Below are 26,824 nucleotides of genomic sequence, written 5' to 3' on the forward strand. Positions count from 1 at the left end.
AAGGAACCCCATTTCCATGGGAGAGGTGGCTGGAGCTGGGCTTGTGGGGTCGTGTCTGGTCTGCAGCTGCGCAGGGCAGGGGCAAGGTCAACCCCAAGAGCTTCAGGACCACCGGAATCCCTCCTGGGCTCATAGAAAATTCTCCTCAGGGGGTTGAGGACCTGTGCAACAGCCTGCTGCTTGCCGTGACCCCCCAGGACAGCGGCCCCGGACACCCCCCAGGGCTTGGGGGATGGCAAGTCCTGGCCCCTTCCATCCTCCCACCTTCTGCACCCCCACTAACCGGGCGGGCCACAGCTCCAGCTCCCCTGGGCATGGGCAGGGGGAAGAAATATTTGCTTTTTCCCTTGGTTACTGGCTGGAGCCCGCCCGTGGGCTCCTCGGAGCGGGCTGTTGTGAAAATCCTGCTTACGCAGCTGCGGTCCCTCCTGCTCTTCCGAGAGCAGAAAAGAGGAGTGGGTGGTTCGAGGCCCAAGGCCAGCTCCTCCCGGAGTCTCCCAGGACCTGATATAAGTGTTAATGTCAGAAAAATATTGCAGCTTTCCTCATACTGAAACCCTCTGCTCCGCTTGTTTGGCCGGTGACAGCAAATGGGAACCGCATGCGGGTAATGAATTGCAGATGGAGGGGTCCGGGAGGAGAGGCACCGCCTTTCACACCTGAGCTGGGGCACCTCCTGCACCCCCCAGTCCCCGTGGGATCCCCCTGGGTGTCAGCGAGCCTGACCTCAGCGCTTGATGGTTTTGGAGCCCCGAAATGGGGCCGAGTTAAGCGATACACCCAGAGTAACCCTTTGCTGGCTGGAGGCTTTTGCGAAGCTCCCCGACCTCCAGCAGGACGGACGCATCAGCTGGGGCAGGGCAGGGGCGTGGTGCTGGTGGTGGCCAAAAAGCAGGATTCGTGGCCAAAAATCGGCTTCGTGCCCAGCGTGCGATAACCTGATCTCAGGGGAGATGTTGTATTTATCCAGCTCTGGGGGCTCGGGGGGACTTTTCCACGCACCAAGCACCCCAAGAGCAGGTTTTTGTGCTCCCTTTAGATGCGAAAATCAGAGATGAGTCCTTTTCCAAACCGTGCCTATTAGATTGGTTAGTGATTAACACACAGTTAGAGCCCAGCTTACCTAATCCTTGAGCTGCTCCCCGTGCCCAGGGGAAGGGTTTTACCCTGAGCAAGGGGCTTTTTGCCCTGGGGGGTGGTTTTGAGTATTATAATGCAGGTCGCTCACTCGCAGGCCGCTCAAAAACTAATTTTGTTGCCAAGTTAATTAATCGAACGGTCCCTTTGCCAAGTTGTCACATAACTCATCCTCAGCGCAACCCCCGACATTCTCTCCATGGTCTGGGACGTTCAGATAATTTTCTAGGCTTTGGGGATCAAAGTCTGTCCTATCACTAATTAAGGTCACCTTGACCACGCTTCCCCATGTGGGCAGTAACGAGCTCCTGGCACAATTATTACCCTCTTTTTGGTGTCTCCTTGGAGACACCTCGGATCTGGCAAGGGGCAAAACTGGGTGGTGCTGCCGGACCTGCTGTGAAGTTGCTGGTTCTCAGCTACTCTCGGAAACGTTGTGGGTCTGCAAGAGTCCAACGCAAAACCGCAGGCACCCAACGCCCTGCACCCTGCCCCAGTGGCACGGGAGCACTCGGAGAGCCGAGGCTTCAGGCTGAAGCATTCCTACCCCTTGGGGCTGGGATGGAGAGATGTGGGGTCTGTATTCAGACTAGGCTCCGGCTCCCACCTAAGACCACAACCTGGCCCAGATTTCAATGTGAGCTCAAGCTCTGAACATGGGCAAAGCCCAAACCCAGATGTCTTTTCCCTGCAGTTGGGTTCACAGCACAGCAGCTTTTTCTTGTCTTGCCTTGAGTTTTCTTCCTAGCTATTTTAGTAGTGAAAACCCAGCTCCTTCACACGCGGCTCTTGCTGCTCAGGGCTTGTGGCAGCATCGAGGAGGAGCTGGAGCGCAGGTTTGGGCAAGCTGGGGCTGGCAGGGATGTCAGGATCCAGGCACCTTAGAATCAGAGATGGGTTTGGGTGGGAAGGGACCTTCAAAGTCTATCTAGTCCACCCCCCTGCCCCGGGCAGGGCCACCTTCCCCCAGCCCAGGTTGCCCAAAGCCCCGTCCAACCTGGCCTTGAGCCCTTCCAGGGAGGGGGCAGCCACAGCTTCTCTGGGCAGCCTGTGCCAGGGCCTCACCCCCCTCACAGGGAAGAATTTCTGCCTCAGATCTCATCTAAATCTCCCCTCTTTTAGTTTAACAATCAGCCCTTGTCCTGTCTTCCTCCATTCCCTTATTGCTGCCTGCCTGCAGGCAGGGAAGGCAGGGGATGGGGTCAAAGAGTGAGAGCTGGGGGGGTGACAGCTCTACATCTTTCCCTACCTGGGATCCCCACCGGGCCTTTTGCACCCCAGCTCTGCCCGTGCAGGAGGGGAGATGTGTGCATGCTGAAACTGGGCTGCCTGCCCCCAACCCAGCCCCATATCACACAGAACCCCAGAACCATCTGGGTTGGAAAAGCCCTTGCAGCTCCTCCAGCCCCACCATGACCCTCCCCCTGACCGTTCCCAACTCCCCCAGATCCCTCAGCGCTGGCTCAGCCCGACTCTTCAACCCCTGCAGGGATCCCGGGGACTCCCCCCTGCCCTGGGCAGCCCATTCCAACGCCCAACAGCCCCTTCTGCACAGAAATCCTTCCTCAGAGCCAGTCTAAGATAGCACCAGTGTGGGCAGGATCAGGCCCGTCCCTGCCTACTGCATGGCTGAGTGCGTTCTGTGAGTGTGGCTGGGTGCCAGCATCGATGGTCCTGACTTGGGGAAAGCCCCTGGATCAATGCAGGGTCATGCAGAGCTGTACCTGCACCCACGAGGCATTGCTGGAATTATATTTGCAATTTTTTTCTCCCGGTGGGTGATGGACCCCGGGTGGGTTGGGTACGTGATGCTCTCCCTGACCCTCCCACTTTGTCCCCCAGGTTCCGGGCAGAGGATGAAGGCAGCCGGGTGCTGCAGCCGGCTGGGCTCCTTGGCAGCACTGAAGTACGCCGTGGTGGGGCTCTACCTCCTCGTCTTCCTCATCCTTGTCGGAGTCTTCATCCTCGCAGGTAAGGGGCGAGCCTGGTGCTCCCTGTGTGGTGCAGCGGTACCCTAAGGGTGATGCTTGGCGGAGCTCAGAGATACGGGTCTGGCTGTGGCCATGGGACCATTTTTCTGCTGCCTGTGGTTTCCCACGGCATCCAGGGGAGGAAAATCCGGGATCCAACGGGATACCTGCCTTGGTTTGCAGCTGCCATGCCCCACTTCCAGCTCCTTGGGGACAACAATGTGAGCTCACACCGGCTCCATACTGCACGTCTGGAGCGGGTTTGATTTAAGCTTTGAGGCTGGAGTCGCTGCAGGGTCCGAGCATCCCGTGCTGGGGATGGAGAGGCTGAGGGGAGGCTCAGGAGCCCCATCACTGCCTCCTGGGTCTGCGCAGGGGGAAGGCTGAGCCCCAGCTCCATCAGCGCTGGAGACGCGGGCAGAGCATTATCCTTGCACAGCACATCCCGCACACGCCCGCAAGGCTCCTGCCTCCCCTCTCTGGCTTTTCGGTGAGCTCAGGGATGGGAAAACTGCTTGCAAAGGCCTGTAATTGCTCCCAGCCCCAGCTCATCCCTGTGTACACATCCCATGTGGTCCGCGTTGCTGCCAGCTCGTTTTTTTTCCTCTCCGTCGCGCTGGCAGCGTTTTGGGAAGGTGCCTGGTTTAACCCACGGTCCCTGTACCCCCTCCTTGCACCCGTACCACCCCCGTGGGGGGCTCTGCTGGGTGGAGGGGCTTGGGTGGGTGCCGCGGCGGGTGCTGGTGGGGAAATGCCACCACCACAGACCAGCTCCTCACTTCCCACCCGCCTCCTTCTCGGCTTTAACCCCAACATCCATAGCGGGGGGTGGGATATGGGCCCCCCCTGTCCCTTTCCAGCCCCAAATCCCCACTAGCTGCTGGGCAGGGCTGAGCGCTGCCCCCGCACCATCCCTTTGGGATGATTTGGGGGGCCTTGCCTGCACTCTGCCTGCTGCAGGCAGCTGGGGGGGGGCAGTGATGGATTTCATGTTTCACTCCAGCTGCGGTAATGCCAGCGCCGTGAAGGCAGCCTGCGTCTTTTGCAAAGGGTGGATTTAGTTTTTCCTGGGCTTGGGAAGGGACAGAGAAGGTTTTTCTGGAATTTTGAAGCCTCTCCCACTTATTTCTTGCATTACATTGTTTTAATGTTGTTGTTGGCCCGCGAAACCCTGAGCGAGGGATGCCATGAATTGTGCAAAGAGCTCGGGACAGGCGCTCTTGTCCTGGGCTGAGCTACAGCTGCTCACCCGAAAGCAGCTCCAGCAATAACAATAACATTATGGCATCGGCTGATGAGTTGGAGGCTCACGGTCACGGACATCTCCAAAGCTCCACCTCCTGGAGTCCCGTGACTGGCAGGATCTCAGCTTTCAGTAAGACCCCAGTAAAACCACCTAACCCCCCGCGTTGTGGACCGCAATCTTGGAAAAGAAAGGCAAAATGAAGAGAAAAATCATCTCCTTCATTATTTTGGCATGTCTGGAGCTTTAAGCCAAGCCTCTGGCTTTGGATGCAGCTGATTCACAAGGTCTGGAGCCGGCTGGGCCGACCGTGTGTGCCCGGAATGGTCTTATCACATCAAGGAAAACCGCAGGCACAGGGTGGTCTTGCAACAGGGTGAGGAGACCACATCCAGCTGGGAGCCACCCGTAGCCCAGGGAGACACCCCTGATGCTCCTCAGCTTCGGGTGTCAGTGGCTGAAACCTCAACGTTGGAGCTGATGGTCTTCGGGAGACCAGGACTGGATATTCATGGGCGCTCTTAATGGTGGAGGGTTTGGTTTTCCCATGGAAAATCCCACTTTGTGCTACTGGAGACCAGACACCAGTTTGCCAGAGCTGAGCCCAGCATCCCTCATCTCCCATCTGAGGGGAAGGTGCAGCATTTCGTGAGGCAGATTTGTTCTCTCCTGCTCCTTGGTCAGGGAGGAGCTGCCCACGATGCTGTAGGAGGAACGTCACCACTTGATGTCCAACCCTGGCCGTGGTGAGGACCCTGCGGTGAGGTCCCACCTGGAGCAAACACCATCCCACCCGGGGAAAATGAGCGTGGGGTGTCCAGCTCATCTCCAGACCTCTTTGGGGAGGGATGCAGAGCTGTGATACCCAGCCTGCTCCCCCCAAAAAACGCCTCTCCCCACACTGGTCGGGTAAGGGGGATGGGGAAATTGTGCCCCTGTTGCGTGCCCTCCGCTGCCAGCACCTCTTCATCCCAGAGCCAGCGACACGGAGAGGGGCTTCTCCGCCTGCCTCGCTCCGCTGCTTCCCATCCTGCCCACGGGAAAGGAGGAAAATTCTCAAAAACCTCCTTGGAAAGTGCATACGCATGCAAACACGCACAGAAATACCCATGTGTGTGCAACCACACGCTTCCACGCCCCACGGTTCTTCCCAGCAGGGCTGGGGCATTGCAAGGGAAACCACCCCCCCCTCTCCCGCGGAGATAAACCCCCAAAACATGTTGGTTTTTGGCAAGGCAGCTCCCCCAGGCATCGTTTTAAAGCCGGCTTGGGCAGGTGTCCTGCGACTCGCAACGCGGTCTGTGCAAAGGGATTAGAAAATGAGTAAACTGCCAAAAATACCGCGAACCACCTCGGAGCTGCAGAAACAGGATGTTTTCAGCGACAGAGCCGGGGTGGTTTCAACGCAGCCTGCTTTTAATATCCTCTCTCACAAGCCTGGCAGAAGTTTTCTGGCTCCTGGGGATGCACACTCCCTTTCTCCCTGTCCCTGACATCCCCCCCCCTCCTTCATCCAGTAAAAAGGCACCAAGGCCAAGGTTCGGTTACTCTGGTCTTGGCTTTTTTGCAAGGTCTAGGTTAAATCCCAGCCACCTGCATGCACAGACCTGCACTTCAGCGTTTGAACCCAAATCCCCGCCTGGCCCCAGGCCCAGGCACCCAGCCCTGGGCAGCTCCAGCAGCAGTGGGCGGCCGGGCAGGGCTCATTAGGATGTGGCTAATGAGCCCAGCGATTTCGTGTGGGCATCTGAACCGTGCACACAGCTGGGTGTCTGACCTGCACCCCATCTCCACGCGCATGTTTGCATTGAGGGAGGCCACGTTCCCACCCTTGGCTCTCCTGGATGCCTGGCAGAAGCCTCTAAGGAAAGGAGCACCCTCCCTTTTGAGAGTTGTAGCCCCAAAACTCATGTTCGGAGAGGTGAGAGCAGCAGCCCCGGCCCCACGGCCAGCCCTCGTGTGAGCGCTCCCCGATCAGCTCCAGCGCAAACTCCTCCAGCTCCCCGTCAGCTGGTTCCAAAGTGGGTCTGTGCCTGCAGCCAGCGTCTCCCCGAGGACACGGAGCAAACCTGAGCCACCGAACAGCTGCCAACAACGGGGCCTCATGGCCCTGCGCCTGGGCTAAAGCCCTGAGGCTTGTGCTGGAGCCGAGTGCTGGCTGCTCCCCGCCATCCTCTGCTCCCCATCCTGCCCCAGATCCTTCTCCTGCAGCAGTTTTCCCCACCCAGAGCTTGGTTTCCACCGTTTCCAAAATGCTGGAGGAGATGCCCCAGGTGTAGAATGTTGGGCTCGTATTTAGGCTGAAGGTTCGGGCTGCCCAGACCCGCTGGCATTGCGTGTCCAGTCGCGTGTTGAACCTCATGCTCAGCATCTGCCCAACTTCCCCGTGGAAATAAACCCCAGAAGGGCCAGTGGCAACACCCCGGGTCTCAATCCCTCAGCAGCACTTTCAGCTTGGAGACCAAACTGAGGTGTCCCGCAAGACTTTGTGTGCAGCCTCTTGGTTTTCTGCAGCCACATAACTAGTGCCGCAAAAGTTGGTGAAAACATCCGTAGTCAATGTGCACGCGTCTGCTTGGCTTGTGTCAGCCCTGGCGTGGCCAGCAGGGACAAGGAAGGGATCTGAGCCCTGGGCTCGGCACTGGGGAGGCCGCCCCTCGATTCCTGGGTTCAGTTTTGGGCCCCTCACCCCAAAAAGGCCATTGAATGACTCGAGCGTGGCCAGAGAAGGGAACGGAGCTGGGGCAGGGTCTGGAGCACAGGTCTGCTGGGGAGCGGCTGGGGGAACTGGGGGGGTTCAGTCTGGAGCAGAGGAGGCTGAGGGGAGACCTCCTGGCCCTCGGCAACTCCCTGCCAGGAGGGGGCAGAGAGGGGGGATGAGTCTCTGGAGCCAAGGAGCCAGCGCCAGGCCCCGAGGGAATGGCCTCAAGCTGCCCAGGGCAGGGTCAGGCTGGCTCTGAGGAAGGATTTCTGTGCAGAAGGGGCTGTTGGGCGTTGGAATGGGCTGCCCAGGGCAGGGGGGAGTCCCCGGGATCCCTGGAGGGGTTGAAGAGTCGGGCTGAGCCAGCGCTGAGGGATCTGGGGGAGTTGGGAACGGTCAGGGGGAGGGTCATGGTGGGGCTGGAGGAGCTGCAAGGGCTTTTCCAACCCGGATGGTTCTGGGATTCTGTGGTCACCACAGCTCTACATGAAGCCTGAAAGGGGGGAAGAGAGATTTTGGGTGCACACAAGGGTGCAGGTGCCTGCTCACACTCGTGGGTGCAGGGTTGCAGCCGGGAGCAGGTCACCGCAGCAGTGAGGGTGTGGGGTGCAGGCACACGCTTGTCCACTCTGCAAGACTCCTCCGGGACAAATCCCATGAAAATGATAAGCAGAAGCCCAGGGCACATTCTTCATTCACCCCATCAAGGCCAGATTCCCGCGGCCAGAGCCGGTGGCCTTCCTGGGAGCTGGGAAGAGCTGTCAGTGGTCCCAGTCGTGCAAAAAATACGTGTGAGCGTGGGCACCTGTGTGTGCGGAGCTCCAGAGGTACGTGCACGGGTTGTAACGCAGAGGTGCCGAGAGGGCAGGTGCGTGTATGCACGTGCACACTGTGCTGTGTGCGTCCGCCTGTGCATTTATATAAATCTATGAATATTTAGTAACCTCCGGGCGTTTCTCTCCCTGTGCTTCTCCAACCTTCCTGGAGCGAGCCATTCCACAGCTTACCCCCGTGAAACCCCTCCCTGGGAGGGGGTCCCCTTTGCTGCCTTCCTTCGATGCCCGTGAGCTTTCGAGTGCCTCACACACCCGTGTGCACACGTGTGAGGAGTGACCGTGCACGGGGCTGGTGCAGCATGGCTGTCCATAAGGGCTGGAAGGGATTTTGGGGTAGAACAGCGGGGTTTTTGCAACCCTTTTTCTCCTTGAAACAGGATTGGGGACAGCATCCAGGGAGGCACGTCCCCAGAGCACAGCGGCAGGGAGGAGCTGCTGCTCACGGAGCCTTTTGGGGACCCTTTGCTCCCCCCAGTGCTGCCAGGCGCTACTTTGGGGCTCCGCGGCGGGGATGTGTCTGTGCTGGGGGGGTGCGTGTGCACCTGGGGGTGAATCCGTGCTGTGGGCACGCGGGCGTGCGCCCGCACTCGGTGCATTTCTCTGCATGTGGTTTGCACACGTGTGCGCGCTCCGATCACACACGTGCATGTGTGGGAGGCGGGAGGGCTGCTGGCACACACGCGTGTGCGTGCACGGAGCAGCCCGAGGCTGGAGGTGTTGCTGCCTGGAAGCTTCCCGGTGTGGTTTTGGCTGCGGGATGCTCCGGAGCAGCCTCGGTTGCTCTCGGGATCGGCAGCTGCGGTGCCAGGCTTGGGCAGAGGAGACCCGCGGGGATCCCAGCTGGTTATTGGAAGCGATTTATGGGAATTCGGGGAACTCACAGGCTTTGCAACAAACCGCAGGTGCAAAGGAGGGGAGCTCGCCTGTGCTTGCCAGCCCTCGGCCACCGCAGAGCCTGGGGCCGTGGTTATTTCTCCTTGGGCTGGCAAGGAACAAAAGAAAACCCCAAACCCTTTAGTTTTGTTGCCAGGAGGCCGTGGTTGTCCCTGCACCCATCCCGGGCACCCTGGGTTGAGAAATACTTGATGGAGCAGCTTTGGTCACCCACACAGGAGGCAGCAGCACCCGCCCCTTCGCCATCCCTGTGGCTATTTCTCCCGAGGTCTTTCCTTGCCAGTTGTCCCCTCGCAGGGTGACCTTGGGCACGTCGCTGAGTTGTGACCCCCCGCCCCTTCCCCAGACAACGCTGGTGCCCGCTGGGCGATAACTGGTGACGTTGAGCTGCCCCCCCTGCAGTGATGCAGGTGACAAGCAGGGACGTGACTAAACGATGTCACTGTGCCCCAGAGAGCTCCAAGCTGGCACCCTGCAGCCCGTGAAACTGGGATAGTCCAGCAGCAGGATTAATTAATGAGGGGTAATTAACGGAGGAAAGATGCTTTCGGTGCCTGGAAGTTCAGCTCCTCCTTTACAGCCCCCAGTGACCCTCCCAGAGCCCTCCCTGGTGGGTCCCCCTGGTCGTCACCGTGGGCATCCAGTGCCACCGCTGCGGGTGGCCCCGAGCCCGGGGTGGGGGCTGCAGCCCTTCACGTGTGCACGTCTGCTTTCACCCTCTCCTGCCTCCTGCGATTTTAATTCAAACCAAATGGTTTCGCTCAGTTTCTCCTCTGTGGAAATGAGGGGGTGAGCTGCCAGGCCGGTCCTGCGCCAGCCCGCAGCATCGCGCCAGCCGAAGCCCCACCACAGCTTAAAGCACAATGGAGATTTTTGTTGTTGTTGTTGTTTTTTCAAAAATTCTCATTATTTGTGTGGGTTTGGCTTCCAGTCCTCCACCTCAGGCTGCATTGGAGACCAAGCATCAACGCAAGGCGGAGGGAGAAGATGATACTCCCCTGCCTGGATCGGTGTTTTTGGGCTGCACCAGGGCATGCAGCAGGGTGATGGGGCCTGGGATCGGGCTTTACTGGGTGCTACTGGGCTTGCAGGGCAGCGCGTTGCTGGAACAGTGCTGGAAGCTGCAGAGAACAAGAGATTCCCCCCAAATTTCCAGGTTCCCTCTCTGAACGCCATCTCGGTGCTCTGGGAGGTGGTGCGAGGCCCGGAGGGGTTTGGGGTGGGTGCCACGAGGGATGCAGAGGCCAGGGGGAAGGATGGTCCTGAGCCGGGATGGGATTCCTCCCTCGGGAAAGGCCCTGGCAGCCCCGGGATGCGGGATGTGGTGCTTGGAGGCCGATGGCAAACCGCACCCCGCACCGTGGAGACCTGCCGAGCCAGCCTGATGGTCTTCATTACAGAGCAAGGGGCTGAGCTCAGGTCCAAGATCAGCGGCCAGAAGGGAAACCTGATTGTTAAAATTAAAACCTCAGTGGGGAAAGAAGCAGTTTTGAAGGTCTGTTTTTAGGAAAGGGAAGCGGATGCTGTTAGCAGCCAGTCCTCTGACCAAAGGCAAACACAAGCTGGGCGAAGACACGGGGCAGAGCTTTGTAGAGTCGTGGCCCATCTGGCGAAGCCCAGGGCTGCTGGGAGCCTTTGCTGCCCTTCCCGAGCGAGGTGCCTCCTTCTGCAGCCCTTCCGCAGCCGACTTTCTTCTCCAACCATGGAGAAAACCGAACGGCTGATGGGATGAACGTTTTGGGGTCTGAGGTTGGGCTTCCACCTCCAAGCACCAAGGAGCTTTCCAAGCTGTCCAAGCGTTCCTTGGGAGGAGACAGGGTTGCACCTCTCAGGAGGGTCCCCACCTCCATGGCTGGTTTCTGATGTCCCGCTCCTCTCCACCCCTTGCAGTCTCCAGGCCGCAGACATCCCCTGAAGACCTGAAGGTGCTGATGGGGAACGTCAACCGCCTCAACGAGAGCTTTCGGGACATGCAGCTGAAGCTGCTGCACCTACCTCTGAAGGGGGACGTGCTGGATCACATCTGGAGGCTCCAGGACCTCCTGCAGAACCACTCGGACTCCTTGTTCCTCATGACGGGGTCGCTGCAGAAGCTGGAAGGGCTTCTCTGGAGCCTGCAGACCCAGGCCAGCCAAACCGACAAGGCAGTGGCCAACCTCTGGGACAGCTTGACCCAGCAGAGCGACTCGGCTCAGCAGGAGATGTACAAGCTCTCGGTGGAAGGCAACAGCAGCCGGCTACTGCTGCAGCACCACGACCACCTCCTGAGCCACCTGGGCAGTCGGGTGGAGAGCCTGAGCGACCAGGTGACGACCATGAGTGGGGCTGTGGACACCATGAACAGGACCTTCTCCTACGACGTGAACATCCACCATACCCGCATCCAGGACCTGCAGGTGTTGATCAGCAACGCCACCGAAGACGCCCGGCAGATGCGTCTCATCCACATAGCCATGGAGGAGCAGCTGAAGCACGAGCTGGCCATCCTCAACAACGTGACAGAGGACCTGCGGCTGAAGGACTGGGAGCACTCCATCGCGTTGAAGAACATCTCTGTGATACGGGGTAAGCTGAAAACCTCTTGTAAGCTGTTCCCTCGCTGGTGCGCGAAGCTGTGGTGAGGAGGAGGGTGGCCTTGGTGCTTTGGGTGGTCATGGAAATGGTCCCACAGGCATGGGGATGTCCTGTGGGGATGTCTCAGGGTGTCTCCAGTCCATCAGACACTGCAGTTTAGGTCAAGCGTCTCCATCACCTTGGACTCTGTGCAGTTGGGACCCTCCAAATGCTCCCCCATCCATGTTAGGAAGAAAGCTCCCAAGGTTCCCTCAAAGATGCCAAGAAAAATCTCTTCCAGGTCCCTCTTGGCCACGAACGTGAACCAGACCAAGCGTGGCAGAGACAGTGGGGTTTTTGCCCTGCTTTGTGCAGTGATCAAGCAGAGGGCTGCCCACCAGCACCCTCGGCCTTCCTCAATCACATAATTCTCTCTACCGTACATCCTGCCCTGGTTTCAGCTGGGATAAAGTTATTTTTCTTCCCAGTAGCTGGTACAGTGCTGTGTTTGGATTTAGTATGAGAAAGATGTTGATAACATATGGATGTTTTAGTTGTTGCTAAGTAGCGCTCATCCTAAATTACAGATTTTTTTTCCTCTCCCATCTTCTCTTTTACCACCCTCAGCCCCTCCCAAATAACAGATCGGTTTGGGTGGGAAGGACCTTAAAACCTACCCAGTGCCCTCCCCTGCCCCGGGCAGGGCCACCTTCCCCCAGCCCAGGTTGCCCAAAGCCCCGTCCAACCTGGCCTTGAACCCTTCCAGGGAGGGGGCAGCCACAGCTTCTCTGGGCAGCCTGTGCCAGGGCCTCTCCCCCCTCATCATGGTAAAATAAACAACCCATCCCTACTCACTCTTGACCATCAACTCTAGTTTTGCTGATCCTCTTCTTTTGGTATTTTTGTGGTTGCCTCATTAATCCCTCCCAGTCTGCTAAGCATCTACTCCCTTTTCCTTAGTTATCTGCAAGGTCCAGCCACTTGTCGCGCCGTTATCTCATCACCGTAGCTGCACGGTCAGCGTTAACCATCTGCTTGGACATTTCTTCCTCACTGATATCAAGAATTTCCGGGTGGTTCATATCTTACTGTCTTGCTGCTGTGGGATCACCCGTCTCTCTGCATCCCACAGCACTTGATCTCCTGGGACGTCCCCGCTCCAAGGGGACCAGCTCTGGTGGAGGTGCCCCCACTGGGAAAACCCGTGGGTGCTGTGGTGGATCCCAGTCCGGTGGCCTGATGTGACTGGGGAGCAGCGAGAGGAGGGTCCCTCTGTGCTGCACCAAGGGACTGGTGGCTTTTGCTCCAAAGATCTTAAGAGTCTAAAATAGCGGGAGTGAAGAGAGCTGTGTTCCTTGGGAGCAGCTTGGCTTTACGGGATGGTGGGGAAGGGAAAGGGTCAGGCTTTTCAGGAGCGGGAGCAGCTGAACAGGGCTAGGATGGGAGCCAGCAGAGTCATGAGCATCTTTGTGATTTATGGCATGAGAGTGAGGGGGCACCCGATGAAATGGCCCAGGAGAGGCTCAGGGCAGCCCTTTCCCACATGCCACCTTTTCACCCAGCCAGAGCTCCTTGCCGCAGGACTTTGTGGAGGCAGAAACCCAAGAGACTCCAAAAGGAGCTGGACAAATTCACTCAGGACACATCCTCAGCTGTTAAATGCCGTGACCTGACCACAGGCCTGGAAAACTGGCCACGGGAGGGGAAAAAAAACATTAAGAAACACAGAAGAGCGTAGTGCAAGCTCTTGGGGGGGCAGAGCAAGAGGCTGAGGGGCGGTTGCTGTCCCTCTTCTAGGCTGTTGGCTTGCACCTGCGGAGATACAATGGGCTGTTGCTATTTCTGGTGCTTCCAGTTGAAATAGAGATGGGGAAGGAAGGGGCTGGCTCCAAGGCACTTGCTCCCTCCAGCCATCTGCTGAGCCAGGAGGGGACAAGTCTGAACCACAGCAGCTTCACCTCCCCACCCAGGCCAACCATCGCCCTTGGGTGCCAGCAGCTCGGTGGGGCCATTTCCCTGGTCCTTGGGGGATATTGGCTCCCGATGCTGGGTCCGGGACCACGTTGCACCCACTGCTTTGAGGTTTTCACAGCTGCCCACCCACCCCCAGTGCCCTCTCTTCCCCCCACCGCTGTGGGAAGGACGTCACCTTCTCATGGGCGAAGCCACCAAGGAAGGGGACCGTCACAGAGCCCAACACCCACGTGCATGTAACTCCAATTAACATAAACAGAAAGCAAAACAAATCCCCTCCCAGCGGGCCAGCACCTGATTTATCAGTCGCTGCCCTGACACATTCCTGGCATCTTCAACTTTCCTCTCTCCCCATCCCTCCTCCTTCCCTGCTTTCTATCGGCAGCGATGGGTCATGGATAATTTTAGGAGCCTTGTGCCCAGTTGGTTTTACCCCTGCTCCAAATATCCTTGGATGAATCCACCACCCTCCCTGCTGGATTTGCACCAGCAGAGCCAGTCCTGGGCATCCAGAGTCCCTGGGCTCTGACTTCTGAGGCTGTTTGCTGGTGATGGCAGCTTGGGGAGGTCTCCAGGCTCCTCTCCACGCCAGGCAGCTCACGTGTCTCAGAGAGGGCTTGGCTTCACGGCACAGAGGGGCTCTGGGTCTTAAATAACGGTGTTACCAGGAGGGAGGATGCCCGGGATGGATCCGCTTGCACAGCTCACTGGGTGGGATGTGCTGGCTCGCGGCAGGTCTGGCAGGGTGATTGCGGTGGTCCCGTCTGGCCAGATCTGTGCACATCAGGGAAGGCCTTATCCCGATGGTTTGGGAGGGTTTTTCTCCTCCGCTGGTGCAGAGAGCAGCCCGGCCTTGTGCAGGCAGGAGGGTGAAGCAGGGGTGCATCTGGGCTGGGGTTTTCTTTCCTGAGTGCAAACCCCAAACAGGGTGGGGACCAGCTTGGCACAGTGTCTGCAGAGCTGCTCAGCCTCTCCCAACTGCCCCTCCCAGCTCTCCTTCATCCTCCACCCCAGCTGCTCCCTGTGTCCCATCCCACCAAGCTGTCCCTGGGGACGAGACCATTCTCTGCTCATGGAGCTGCCTGGATGTAGCCGAGGGGAGATGTTCTGGTGGCTGATGGGCCACAGGACTCACTACCGTGGGAATAGCCCTGAAGGATGAAAGCCAAAACCTAGGAGCCAGCAAACAGGATCAGCCTGAGGATCTGCCCATCCCCAAGCCCTGGTTCTAATCCCAGGCATTAGGGAAAGGGATTAAGGGACAATGTGTCTCCTCTCTGGCTGTGTTCTCCGAGTGTCCAGATCTTACAGAGCAGATGAGATTGGCTGTTGCCCATGGTCATCCTCCATGAAACTTAGTTCCCGTCTTAGCCTGTCCATGTCCTCGACCTCCCTGATGTCCCGTGGGATGGTTTTCTGAGATGGGAGATAGATGAGATGAGATGAGATGAGATGAGATGAGATGAGATGAGATGAGATGAGATGAGATGAGATGATAGAAGATGACTTTGGGGGGCTGCACTGTAGCAGCTGATTTTAAGGAGGAAGGGCAACTCCCACCCCATCCCACCAAGAGGTGCCCTGAGCAGGCAGCTCCCATGTCCCTTCCAGGGTTAAGAGAGCTGAGGTGAGGCCCTTGTGTGGATTATTTCCCAGTGTGCCCAGAAAAGCAGAGCAGATGGAAGCTGTGGGAGCTGCCCCCACACAGGAGACCCCAGCCGAGCTGTATTGGAGCTGGTGAGGGGAAAGCAAGACGTTTTGTGTCAGCAGTTTTGCTCCAGTTGGTGTGGGACCCCTGCCCTTCGGAGAGGATGCTTGGGGCAGAGTCAGGGTGACAAAACAGAGACCTTTCCTTGGTGGCTGCCACTGCAGATGTTTCCAGGATTGCTTTGAGTTTTGCTCGTGCTGGGAAAGCATCTGTTTTGTTTAAGCAAGTGGTTTTCAGCAGCCCAACCTTTGCTGGGCTGGGGTGCAGCAGGGGAGGGAAGAACTTGACCCAAACCCAGGAGCATGGCTGGGTCATGCAGAGTTTCCACTGCTCATCCTGGGACACCTGGGACATTTGGGCAGGAGATACACCTGTAGAAAAACCCCTTTGCCTTGACGCTCCCCTTGCTACCCATCGAACTCACCGTCACCTCTGTAAAGCCAAGGATGTCTGGCAGGCTCTGCTTTCTGTAGTGCCCTGTAGGCTGAATTTGAGGGTATCGACATATTTCAATTCTTTACTTCTACATTCTCCATTACTTCTTTATTTCGGAAGGGGTTGGGTGATATGGGGCAGCCTAAACGCATACCCACATGAGTCCACTTCAACAATCTGGCATGACTTGACCTCCCTCTTGCTCTTTTGGGGCACTGAAAATCAACGACTGTACTAAAGAGCATCTATTTATGAAACCAGGTGCTTCCTATTACTTCTTTATTTGCCCACTTATTCAGTTTTTCAAACTCCAGCAGGCAAATCAGTGGATTTAAGAACATGTAGTTTTATGCTGAGGGGGGTGAGGCCCTGGCACAGGCTGCCCAGAGAAGCTGTGGCTGCCCCCTCCCTGGAAGGGCTCAAGGCCAGGTTGGACGGGGCTTTGGGCAACCTGGGCTGGGGGAAGGTGGCCCTGCCCGGGGCAGGGGGGGGCACTGCGGGGGCTTTAAGGTCCCTTCCCACCCAAACCGATCTGTGATTCTATGATTTAATGGCTGTTGTGTAGTCGTGTAACGCCCTCCTTTAATGCAATGGGAAGGAAAACTGTTTCCCCAGCCAGCCCAGCACCTTCGTACAGCACATCCCTCGCCTGGCTCCTGCCCCGCGTCCCCCTCTGAAGCAGCTCTTGAATATCACTGGACCTCCTCCACCACAGATAACTCTGCCTCTAGCTGGGCAGGCAGCATTCCTGTTGCTCGTGGTTCCTCTTGTTCCCACCCAAAAATGCCTCCTCGTTGTCCTCGGCTCTCCCGGGTGTCCATTGTTCTTTGCATCCTTTCATTTTGCCGGCTGAGAACAGGAGACGTGTCCCCGGGGGCTCGGGTCCATGCCCACGTCCTCTCAGTGCTCGGAGATGTGCGTCACGCAGGGAGGAGGGAACCCAGGGCAAGTTAATGCAGTATCCCCCCGTAGCCCTCTCCCAGCCCCTGACCGTCTCCAGTTTGGGACGTTTCCTGAGCTCTCTGCGGTTCATCTGCTCAGGAACCCCCTAATTTCTGCATAATATTTGCAGATCCTAATTACTCATTCATTAGGACTGCTAAACATCCCCCCCTCTTCCTCTCGTGATCCTTTTGCACTACCACGTTGCCTGTAGCCCTGACTGGTTGGTTGCTTTCTGCACAACTGTGAGATTATGGCTTTTGGGGTTTCTAGGAAAACAGTGTTTAACAGTTTCTAATTATCGCCCCGGCTTGGTAGGACAAAGACTAAATGACCCCTCCAGGCCTCTCTCTGCCCTATTTTCTATCATCCCACGAGTCCTTTTTTTCTTTTTTTTTTTTCTGTTCAAATTCTTTCTTCCAATTGATTTAGCTCATAATTGTTTTCAGCTTTGCAGACTTGGCCCTTTGCAGGCTGAGGACTATAACTATTATTGGGTTGGACTTTCTGCTCGCTTGCAAGAGTTTACACCAAAAAGCAATCACCGGTGGCCAGGCCCTGATGAGATCAGTGATGCAAATCCTCTCCTAAAGGTTCATCTCAATAGTTTCAAAATGCTTTTTTTTTTTTTTTTTTTTTTGGAGACGTCACAACTTTTGGTCGTAGGGTCTTAGAGTCACGCTCAAGGTGGAACTGCGGGAGCTGCAAGGTGAAGTTTTCTGGCACTTGGGTTGATGGAGTCGTGTTTGGCCTTTAAAATCCACGGATGGTGGAAGAAGGCTGCTGGCAAGCTCTCCTGCTGTCGCTCTGCTCCTGTCTGCAGGGGTCCGTGTTTATTAGAGGCCCCTGGACACCTGATAAACCATAGTGGCTGGTGAAGGGTGGGTGAGTGCACGCACACGTTCATCTGCTGCGCGACTGCAGAGCTGGGGCGCGGTGCCCGCACTCCAATACCCGTTGTGTTTCAGGGCCGCCGGGACCCAAAGGAGACCCAGGCAATGAAGGGATGGAGGGTGAACCTGGTCTTCCCGGCCTGCCTGGGCTGCGAGGTAAGGAACATCACATCCAGGGTGCCCACAACCCTGCGACCTTCACCCAAAGTCCGTAGAGTCAATGGGGAACCTCCCGGTTACATCCCAGGCTGTCCTGTGGGACCTCGCTGGCTTTGCACAAGTCTTGAGGAACAACGGGATTAACCTGCTGCCCCTTCTCCTGCCAGGCTGCCAGTCTGTAGGGGCAAAAAGTCTTTCTCATCTCCCAGCTGGCCCCGGGACAGCGAGAGCTGCAGGGTCCAGCGCCTGCAGGTTGGTGGCCCCAGGTTCCTCTGACACAGCCACCCAGCCCAGGTTTGTGCAGGGGGTGGCCCCCACCCCGTGCTCACTAAAACCAAACCTTTACAAGGCACCCGGGCTGCCCCCTGCTCCTGCCTGCTCCCCCCCCCATCAGCACACAGGGACCCAGTGTGGGGTCCCTCCAGCCTGGCAGAGGGGACTTGGCCACTGGCTGCAGCTCTGAGGATTTTCGTAGGACATTTTTTTTCAATGTCAAGAAAGCCAATTTTTTTTCCCTCCTTAATTCCAACCATTGTTTTGGAGAGGAATTCAATTAAAACACCAACAGAAGACACCCCCCACCCCGAGAAATGGGACTTGGCTTAAGCCTGTTTCTAATTTTAAGCCAAACCTAGAAATACTGGCTTTGCACCCAAGAGCCGGGGATGGCACAGAGGTGATAGAGGATCCCCTTTGGTGAGGACTTTCTGTCCCCAAGAGGCTCTTTCCCATTAGATGTGACAGGATCCGCCCTCCCTGGGGCATGGACCTCCTTCTCCACCCCAGAGGACATCCAGCCCTGGCCTCACCTTCACTGCTGAAGACATGACCCACGTAGGGCCGTCAGTGTCAAAGCCAGGTTCAGCGCCCCAGCCCCCTGCCTCTGAGCTGCCGGTACTGAGCTGGGCTTAAAACCTCGGATTTTGGTACCCTAATTCCCACTGCTCCACGACGGGCGGCAGGACCAGCCAAGTTAGGCAGAGCCAGCCTGGAAACCCGATCACTCCCTGAAAGCCCTTCTCAGCGCTGGCTGCCCGTGCTCCTTTCACCGACAGCTATATTTTTTTGCGTTGACAGATTCATGGCTGTTTTTCTTGGGTGTAACAAGCATCAGAAATATATCATTCTGGCTTCTTTCCTTTTTTTTTTTTTAAACAGAAAAACAAAACAATCTTTGGAGGGTTCACCTTCGGGAAGAGTTGCTGAAAAGGCCACTATTTTTAGGTCTTTCTCTGTCTCGATTTCTCCGGTGCTTTTCTGGATGCAGTCACAGCATCAGGTCTTTGGGTGTGGGGAGCTCAGGTTCAGGTGCAGCCAGGCGTTGTAAAGTGGATCTTCCACCCCGCCTCTGCCCCAGCTCCTCTACCCAAATCCCTAGCCAGGTCCTGACATGCTGCAGCATCCCCCCTGGGAGGGAGCTGAGGTGTTGGCTGGACACAGCAGGAATAGAGTTAAACCCCAGCTCATGTCCACTGGAGCTGATGCCTAAATTCCTCCTGGCAGCTTTTTTTTTCCTCTTAAACCAGAGGAAAATATTGACTAAGTTTGGAAAAGCCCAGCCCAGGAGTGGTGGAAGGCGCAGTGCCCGCGGAATCCCTTCAGACCACCCCCAGGCCCCACCAGAGCCCATCACCAGCCCAGGGGTCCCTCCCTCCTTCCCCTTCCCCTTGATGGCCCATGTGGATGGAGGTCACCTCCAGGGCTTGAATGTGTCCCCTACGAAGGGACCCCCAAACTACAGCCCCCACTTCCCACCTCCCAAAAGTCGAGGGTGCTCAGATAAGAGGGTTTAATCCAACCCCTTCTCCAATAAATAGCAAACCCACTTGGTCGGTGTGCATGGATGCAAGGGACCTGCAGCTCATGCGGGGCACATCATGTCTCCTTGGGGTCTCTGCTCCATGTTCTTCCTCCTTGGTCTCCAGCTTTGGAACCCAGTTACCTTAATCTGAGCCTTAGGATGCTCAGAGCTGCATTAGCACCAGCCTGTCTCTGGGTTAAATCTATTCTGTATCCAGGGGCAGGTGCAGAAAGAGAGGATGGGCTGGACTCTCCGGTGTCTCCTGATGGTCCCCAACTCCTGGCAAAGAACCAGAGACCACCTGGCACGTCTGCTAGCAAGCAGGACCCGTGCATGTGTGTGTGTGCACATCTGGTTTGTGTAGGTCTCTGCTGAAACTGGGTCATTTTGTGGTTTTGTCCTTGCTTCAGGGCTACCTGGGGAGAGAGGACCACCAGGACCACGTGGCTTGAAAGGGGACCAAGGAGACCTTGGCCCTCCAGGTCCAGTGGGGATGCGAGGATTCAAAGGTAAGGACCAGCCTCTGTGCGTGCTCCCGGGTGGGTCATGGGGTCTGACTGGGCTTGTTGGGCAGCAAACTGGCTCTGGAGACCACTGGGGTGAGGGGCAGAGACACTGGTCATGAGTGGGAGAGCGGTGGGTCCTCTGGCTTGGGACCTCCCTGGGGCTCCCTGGAGGGGAGAGGAAATCTTGTGGAGCTGGGAGTGTGCACATGAACAACCTTTCCACCAAAGTGGAGACAGTCCAGGGACTGGAAAGAGAAGGGCACAACAATTGGGTTTGTGATGTTCCTGCCATGCAACGGGTCTCAGCGCAGGCAGGCAGGCAGCGCTGCCTGCACCAGTCCCTCACCAGAGCCCCGTGAGGACCTACCGGACTGCCCTCCCACGCTTGGCTCCGGCAGGGTTTTAGGAATAGCCTAAAAGTGTTTGTTTTCTGATGACCTTTTCTGGCTCGCTGTGGTTTGGCAGCATCTCACCACACCCTGGCTACGAGCAGGGAGAAGCTGTGGGTGTAGGAAGTGGCCATGCACCTATTTAGCAGGACAGATCTATCCCAGGAGACCTTTTATAAGAAGTTCCATGCCGCAACCTAAAACAGGATGGATGATCCCAAAACATGCTCTTTCTGCCTCGAAATGCTTTGTGGGCAGGGGGAGGCAGGAAGGGCCCAGCCCAAGGAAGGGACACCACCCCAGACAGAGCTGCCCTGCCTGCAGCCTGGTCACCGGTGGCTGAAGCGGTGGATTCCCCTCGTCTCATGCTTGTGGGTGACGTTGACCTGGGATGTGGCCACAGTGGCTACCAGGACCTGGGGCCATGGCCACAGACCAGGGACTGGGTCTGGAAAATGCCCAGAGCCCAGCAGGCAAGCTCTCCAGGCAGGAAGGGGGTTGCTGTCCCTTCTTCCAGAGGCCCCGTGCGTTGTTAGTCTTGCGAGCTCTCGCTTTCGTGCAGTGAGCTCCCCGGGTGAATTGCAGGCGGGAAAACTGAAGGAAAATGTCCTCTTTAAATGTCTTCTCTCTCCTCTACCTGCAAACTTGGCCTCAAGCCATGAGCTGGCCAGAGTTGGCATCCAGTTTTCCTGTATGTCCTCCAAAGCGCTGATCGCCAGAAGCAGGGGTTGGGGTGAGACCCCCGTGTCATGTCTGGTGGCCCGTTCTTCATGTGCAGTAGCCACAGCAGTGGCCACCTCCTGTCCCTTGCATTCCACCAGAAAGCCTCTTGCAGTCTAGGGGCAGGAGCACGTCTTCCATCCCTTCTCCGCTTCGTGGTGTCTTTAGAAGAATCTTTCCTAGGGGCACGCTGTCCACCTCCCAGTGCATCCCAGTGCAGCTCCAGAAAGCTTTAGGTCTGGGTAGAATGGAGATGCAGGAGATAAGATGCTGCCCATGGGCTTCTGAAGCTCCCAGAGCTGCAGCCCAAGGCAAGAAGGTCTCCTGCAGGATCAGCACCCGTCTGGTCCTCTTTCCCTGGAGCCATCGCTGCTGTGATCACCCTCCCTACTGACACGATGGCTCTGAACATCCCACCGCTCTCCCAGTCACCCCAGTCCGGGCACTTCCTGGGTCCCATTAGCTCCTGGACATGGCTCTCCGTGCCACATGGCTGGTTGGATGATATTAATGCAGCACCTTGTTGTCTTCAAGAACTCTGCTGGGTGCTATTTCCATCGCCCCATCTCATCTAACTGGAAGCCCAGGGTCTCTGGGCTGCTGTGGCTGGGACAACTCTCCATCCTCCCACCGAGGCAGTGGGGCACAGAGCCCTGCGTGCTGCAAGAATAAAGAAACCAGCATTTCACGCTTGTTTTCCAGCGCTATCTTTTGGGTTTTTTGGAGGTAACTCCGGCCTGCAGGATTGCAATGTCTTCTTGGGGGGGTGCAGGACTTTATCGGAGCGGCGGGGTGAAAACGCCTGGTCTGATGCTGCAGGAAGTCAAACTAACCCCTGGGTACGTCCCTGGCACAAGCCTCGCAAAGGCCTGAGAGCCGCAGGGACGGGTGCTAACACAAAAGAGACAGCGGCGCCGAGATGTTCCTGGCAGCACATCAAACGCCGAGGTCCGCCAACCAAAGCCACAACACGCTTCGGGACCGTGGTTTCCTTTCCTTCCCCGGAGCAGAGGAAAGTGGGCTTTTCTCACTGGCCGGTGCCAAGCACTCGTTAGATGAACAAATTATCCCAAGGAGCCTGGGCCAGTTGAATTGGGCTTCAGTGGAGGACCAAGCCTTGATGCCAGATCTGTTCTGCAGAGCGCATCCCCAGGGGACGTGTCCCTTCTGGAGGTGGGAGGGGGGTTGATGGGCTCCTGCGTCACGTTTCCGCCCCTAAGGCAGCGATGTTTAACAGCTGCTGTGCTGGGTCAGTGCTGAGATGTGATAACAGACCCCGTGGTGGGCATCACCGCGCCAGCGTGGCGCTCTCTGGAGACACGACGAAGCCTTTCTCCGGTGCTCAACACGCAGGAGGTGGTGGAGACCACCCCCAGCACAGCCCCTGCCTTCAGGGGAGGGCTATGGCCACACCACAGCAGTAGAGCATCAACTTCCACAAGCCTGGGGACCCTTCCCCAGAGCTGGTCTGCACCTCAAGCCCCCTGGCCCAGGGAGATGAGGCACTTCGGCTCTTGGGTTTGGGAGGCCACGGGTCGGACGGCATGCCAAGGGGGCAGCAGATCTGTGCGCTGCTTCTAGCTGTCATCTTTTCACTGGTGTGGAGTAATCCCTGTATCTGGGGAGGCCTCTTGGCTTGAAGGTTAAGATGTCTCCAGGGCTCTACCAGCCAAGGCCTTGAGGGACGCCCTTCCTTGTGTGTTTCTTGGAGGCATCCTTGGTTTGGGGTGAGGATGACTCCATGGCAGAAAAGCCATCAGGTGTTTCCCCCAGGGGGATGGACCAGCCCCAGGCCCCACCAGAGCCCATCACCAGCCCAGGGGTCCCTCCCTCCCCCTCCCCTTGATGGCCCACGTGGATGGGGGTCACCTCCAGGGCTTGGATGTGTCCCCTACGAAGGGACCCCCAAACTACAGCCCCCACTTCCCACCTCCTAAAGGTCAAGGGTGCTCAAATAAGGGGTTTTAATCCAACCCCTTCTCCAATAAGTAACAAACCATGCTGGCAGCAAGCACTGAATTTCTACAGTTTATGGGATTCTCTGAAATTTATAGGAAACAGGCACCAAGCCAGGCAACGATCCAAACCCAGGCTTTAAGTAAAGGCCTGTTTTTCTGCAGCACTAGTCTTACACGTCTATAATGACTTTCTTCTGAGCACAGGAGAGCTATCTGTTCCCCAGGAAATGCGGCCTGTCCCAGGGCAGGGGGCATCTGGGATGGATGAGCCTCCTCTCCCAAAATCCCAGGTCAAACCATCTCACAGAGCTGGTCTGACCTGGTCGGGGGACAGCTCCTCTCCACAACAGAGTCCCGAGTGTTTTCCCTTGTTGGTATTTTCCTATCCTTGATACATTTTCCCTCAAAATTACCCCAGTGGAGTATTATTTTCCTTGCTTCCAAATGGAGAAAATTATTCTGGAAAGTGAGTGTACATCAGTCTTCTTCACTCTTCCATGGAGAACATCACACAGGAACACGTTCAGGAGGAAACAACAGTAAATAAGCCAAGGCAGTGGTCAATAATTTATAGATAAATTCAAGGCAATGAGAGAAGTCCCCTTCCTGAGCACCACATGCAGGCAAGGAGGAGGTTTCTGGCATGTTGCTGAAGGCAGGAGATGTTTCTGCCTGTGAAGATGGGGGTTTGGCAGCTTCTCCTGGGGCTTGCTCCATGGTGGTCCACCTCACCTCACCCTGCAGAGCCAGGAGCTCTTTCCACGCTCCTCCAGTGATGTTCTCTCCCACGAGCTTTGCGGGTTTTGTGCCCTGCCTCTCTCAGCAGCGCTGATTTTTAGAGCGGAGGTGATGCCCAGGAGCAGGACATCGGTGGGGACCAAGCCTCTGCCACGGGAGGAACTGAGGGTCACTCGCCATGGCACCTGTGCCAAAATTGTGTGCACAGTCCAGAAAAACCCAACCTGAGCTGCACTGATGCACTCGCAGTGGGAAAGAGCCGAGCAAGACCTTGATGCTCCTTGGGTGAAGGCACCAGGCAGGACCTCCTGGTAGGACCGGCGGTGCTGCCAGCAAGGGGCAATCCTGAACTCGAGGGCTCTGTCCCAGCACCATGGACCTCTCCTTGCTTCATCCCCAACCAGGGATGTTCTCCAGCCCTGACGCCTCGGGGAGCTGGGCTTGACCCCAGGGTGAAGTCAGCAAGCCGTGCCACCGAAGGGGTTGTCCTTTGCTCACCAGAGAGCTTCAGTGGAGAAAAGAGAGATGGGAAGAAGAAGGGAAAAGGGGACAAGAAGGAGACAAGCCTTCCAGGAGAGCAAGGAAATGAAGGAGCACTGCACGGGAAAAGCCAAGGTGGATGGGAAAGGATAAGGCAGAGGGGATGTGTTTTAAAGCACCCTTGCGAATCTGTTGGCATCGTCCGTAAAGTGCTTCTCTCTTTTAAAGGGTTTTTCCTCTGCCAGATGTATATGAAGCTTAAAAAAAACAACTCAGATTAAGCCTAATGCAGTAGCCCAGGTTGGGGATGGGGAGGAGAAGGGTAAGCTTTTGGTTAAACCCACTAACCCGTCCCAAAGCAGCGTCGGCTCCGTCGAGGGGCTCTTCCCCCCCCGCGTTTGGGATGGGCCCAGCACAGACCCCATTGCACCAGCTCCTCCTTCCCCATCTGTAACCAGTTCCCGCTCCTCAAGAGCCCCTGGAGCCCTTTTCAGCAGCTCAGCATCCTTAAGCTGAGCCCTTCTGCTGTTTTTTGGAGACCTGGGCGCAATCCGCTGGCTAAGGACACCCACGTCAGGGCTCACAGGTGAGCAGCAGCCGGCCCTGAAGCCGTTCTGCTGGGCAGGGCCACCTTCCACTAGCCCAGGTTGCCCGAAGCCCCGTCCAACCCCGCCTTGAATATTTCCAGGAAAGGGGCATCTACCATCTCTCTGGGCAACCTGTTCCTCTCGCAGAGGTGCAGTACAGTTTTCATTTGTGCCAATTTTTTTTCCCTTGGTCTTTTTCTTAAGGGTTTCTAACGATTTCTGATGGTTGAGGTCTCCCATCATTAGAGTATTTCCTTCCCCTGCAGCATATGGGCGTTGGAATGGGCTGCCCAGGGCAGGGGGGAGTCCCCGGGATCCCTGGAGGGGTTGAAGAGTCGGGCTGAGCCAGAGCTGAGGGATCTGGGGGAGTTGGGAACGGTCAGGGGGAGGGTCATGGTGGGGCTGGAGGAGCTGCAAGGGCTTTTCCAACCCGGATGATTCTGGGATTCTGTCATCTCTGATGTCCCCGACTTGGCCCAGTTGCTGTCACCTCCCTGAGACCAACAACGACACAGCAGTTGGGTTATTTACTCCGGGGGTTTCAGCCCACAGCAGCTGATATAATCCTGTCCCTCAAGCTCCACCTTGTCCCTCTCTCCATCATTCCTATAGGATGCTCCATAGGATGCAGCCCGGACCCTGCTGGGAAAACACTTCTGCTCCAGAAGAGCCGGATTTTTGAGGACAAACACCTAAGAACCATAACTGTTGCTTTCCAACCCCCTTTCCTCTGGGCTGGGGAGGGAAGGTGGTGGAGAACACGGCCTGCTCCAGCCTCCCCGCACCATCACGTGCGGGCGAGCAGCGTCTCTGGCCTCTCTCCCGCTGCTCGGGGGGATGCTGTCATCTGGTTCCCATCAGCGGGGCAGGCTGCCGGCAGCTTTCCTCCATCTGACACAGCTGCGGCTGCCCGGGGGAGCAATCTCCTCTTCCCTCCAAGTTAAAGGGCAAGAATTTCCTGCCCGCTTTTTAAAAAAATTATTTATTATTATTTTTAATTTTTTTTAATAAGAAATTTCTGCGTGTGTGTTGTTTGTTGTTCTTACACGGAGACAAAAGAGGAGGATATGTTGAAGCGGGGCCACACCGCAGGGCTGGGGCTCACCCCGAGCATCTCGCTGGCCGGAGCAACCCCAGCCCTTTTCCCTCTGCAGCCTCTACGCAAAGCCAGGACCAGCAAAGCCAAGCTCACAGCCTCACTCAGGACAGTGTTTTCAGTGGTGCACAACAGGAAAACACGGCTGCTGCCTGCCAGGAGCAAAACTGGAGCACGGGCAGGGGTTAAGGGAGGTGGTGGGGTGCGGGCAGAGGCAGCCTGTGCGGGGACAGCCAAGCCATGACACAGATAATTAGGGAGTTCGTTATTTGTATCCGGAAATCAGCATGGTTTTTGAAGGCCGCCTGTTTACCCAGCTGCTCTGAACCCCGCAGCATCGTCGCTTCTCGACGGAGACAAGGGTTGGGTTCAGCAAATCTGCTGGCGAGGAGGCACCAGCTGGGTGCAGGAAGGGTCGATGCTCTGTCGAGGCTGTGGGAAGCGGCTTCCCTGGCGCTGACCCCTGCAAAATGGAGCATTTTTAGCCCCAAAGAGGGATTTTCAGCCCCAAATTCAGGGTTTGCTTGCCTTTATTCCTGCTTTGCTGTTGCCTCGCAGCCAGGGCTTGGCTGGTTCGAGGTGGGGGTTAACACAGGGAGTGGATGGTTCAAGGGACCACCAGCCTCCTGTCCTTCCTCTGCTATGGGACAGGCACCCCAGGAGGATTTTTGTTTGTTTTTTTTTCCATCCTCCCATCTTTCCCCTGCACCCGGAGAGGGGAGTATTGCACAGCCCCAACCCACACAGACACACCAAGGGGTTACCCAGGGCACCCCACCCTGCTCCAGATGCAGCGGGAAAGAGCCATTTTGGGCATGACATACAAACACACAGAGCCCGGGGAGCGCCACATGGGATAAACCCTGCAAGAAGCCGTGTTTTCCCAGGGCTGCTTTGTTTTTCCGTTGAAAAGAAGGATCCTGGGTTAGGCCAGGGAGTGAGAAGGTGGGTCCCATCACCATGCAGCATGGCCAGGGGGTTTGCGAGATGGGTTGACAAATCATTTGCTGTGTTGTGCCTCAGTTTCCCCAAACTGATTAAGCCGTCCAAGAGCTACAGACACACAATGTTCCCTACGAGTGGGATATCCATTAAAAAAACTGA

At 56.9% G+C, this 26,824-nt stretch overlaps 1 protein-coding gene across 3 annotated transcripts in view; it reads left to right on the forward strand.

The window, feature by feature from the left end:
* SCARA5 (scavenger receptor class A member 5) overlaps nt 1-26,824 on the forward strand; it is a 34,684-nt gene that overhangs the window by 2,926 nt on the left and 4,934 nt on the right. For all 3 annotated transcript variants that reach the window (XM_026845436.1, XM_026845435.1, XM_026845434.1), the window contains exons 3-6: nt 2,980-3,108; nt 10,672-11,346; nt 17,362-17,442; nt 19,657-19,755. In XM_026845436.1, the coding sequence (XP_026701237.1) occupies nt 2,980-3,108; nt 10,672-11,346; nt 17,362-17,442; nt 19,657-19,755 (984 nt within the window). The remainder of the gene's footprint in view (nt 1-2,979; nt 3,109-10,671; nt 11,347-17,361; nt 17,443-19,656; nt 19,756-26,824) is intronic.

Source organism: Athene cunicularia (assembly GCF_003259725.1).
Source record: "Athene cunicularia isolate RWA chromosome 3 unlocalized genomic scaffold, athCun1 chr3_part1, whole genome shotgun sequence".
Taxonomy (NCBI): Eukaryota; Metazoa; Chordata; class Aves; order Strigiformes; family Strigidae; genus Athene; species Athene cunicularia.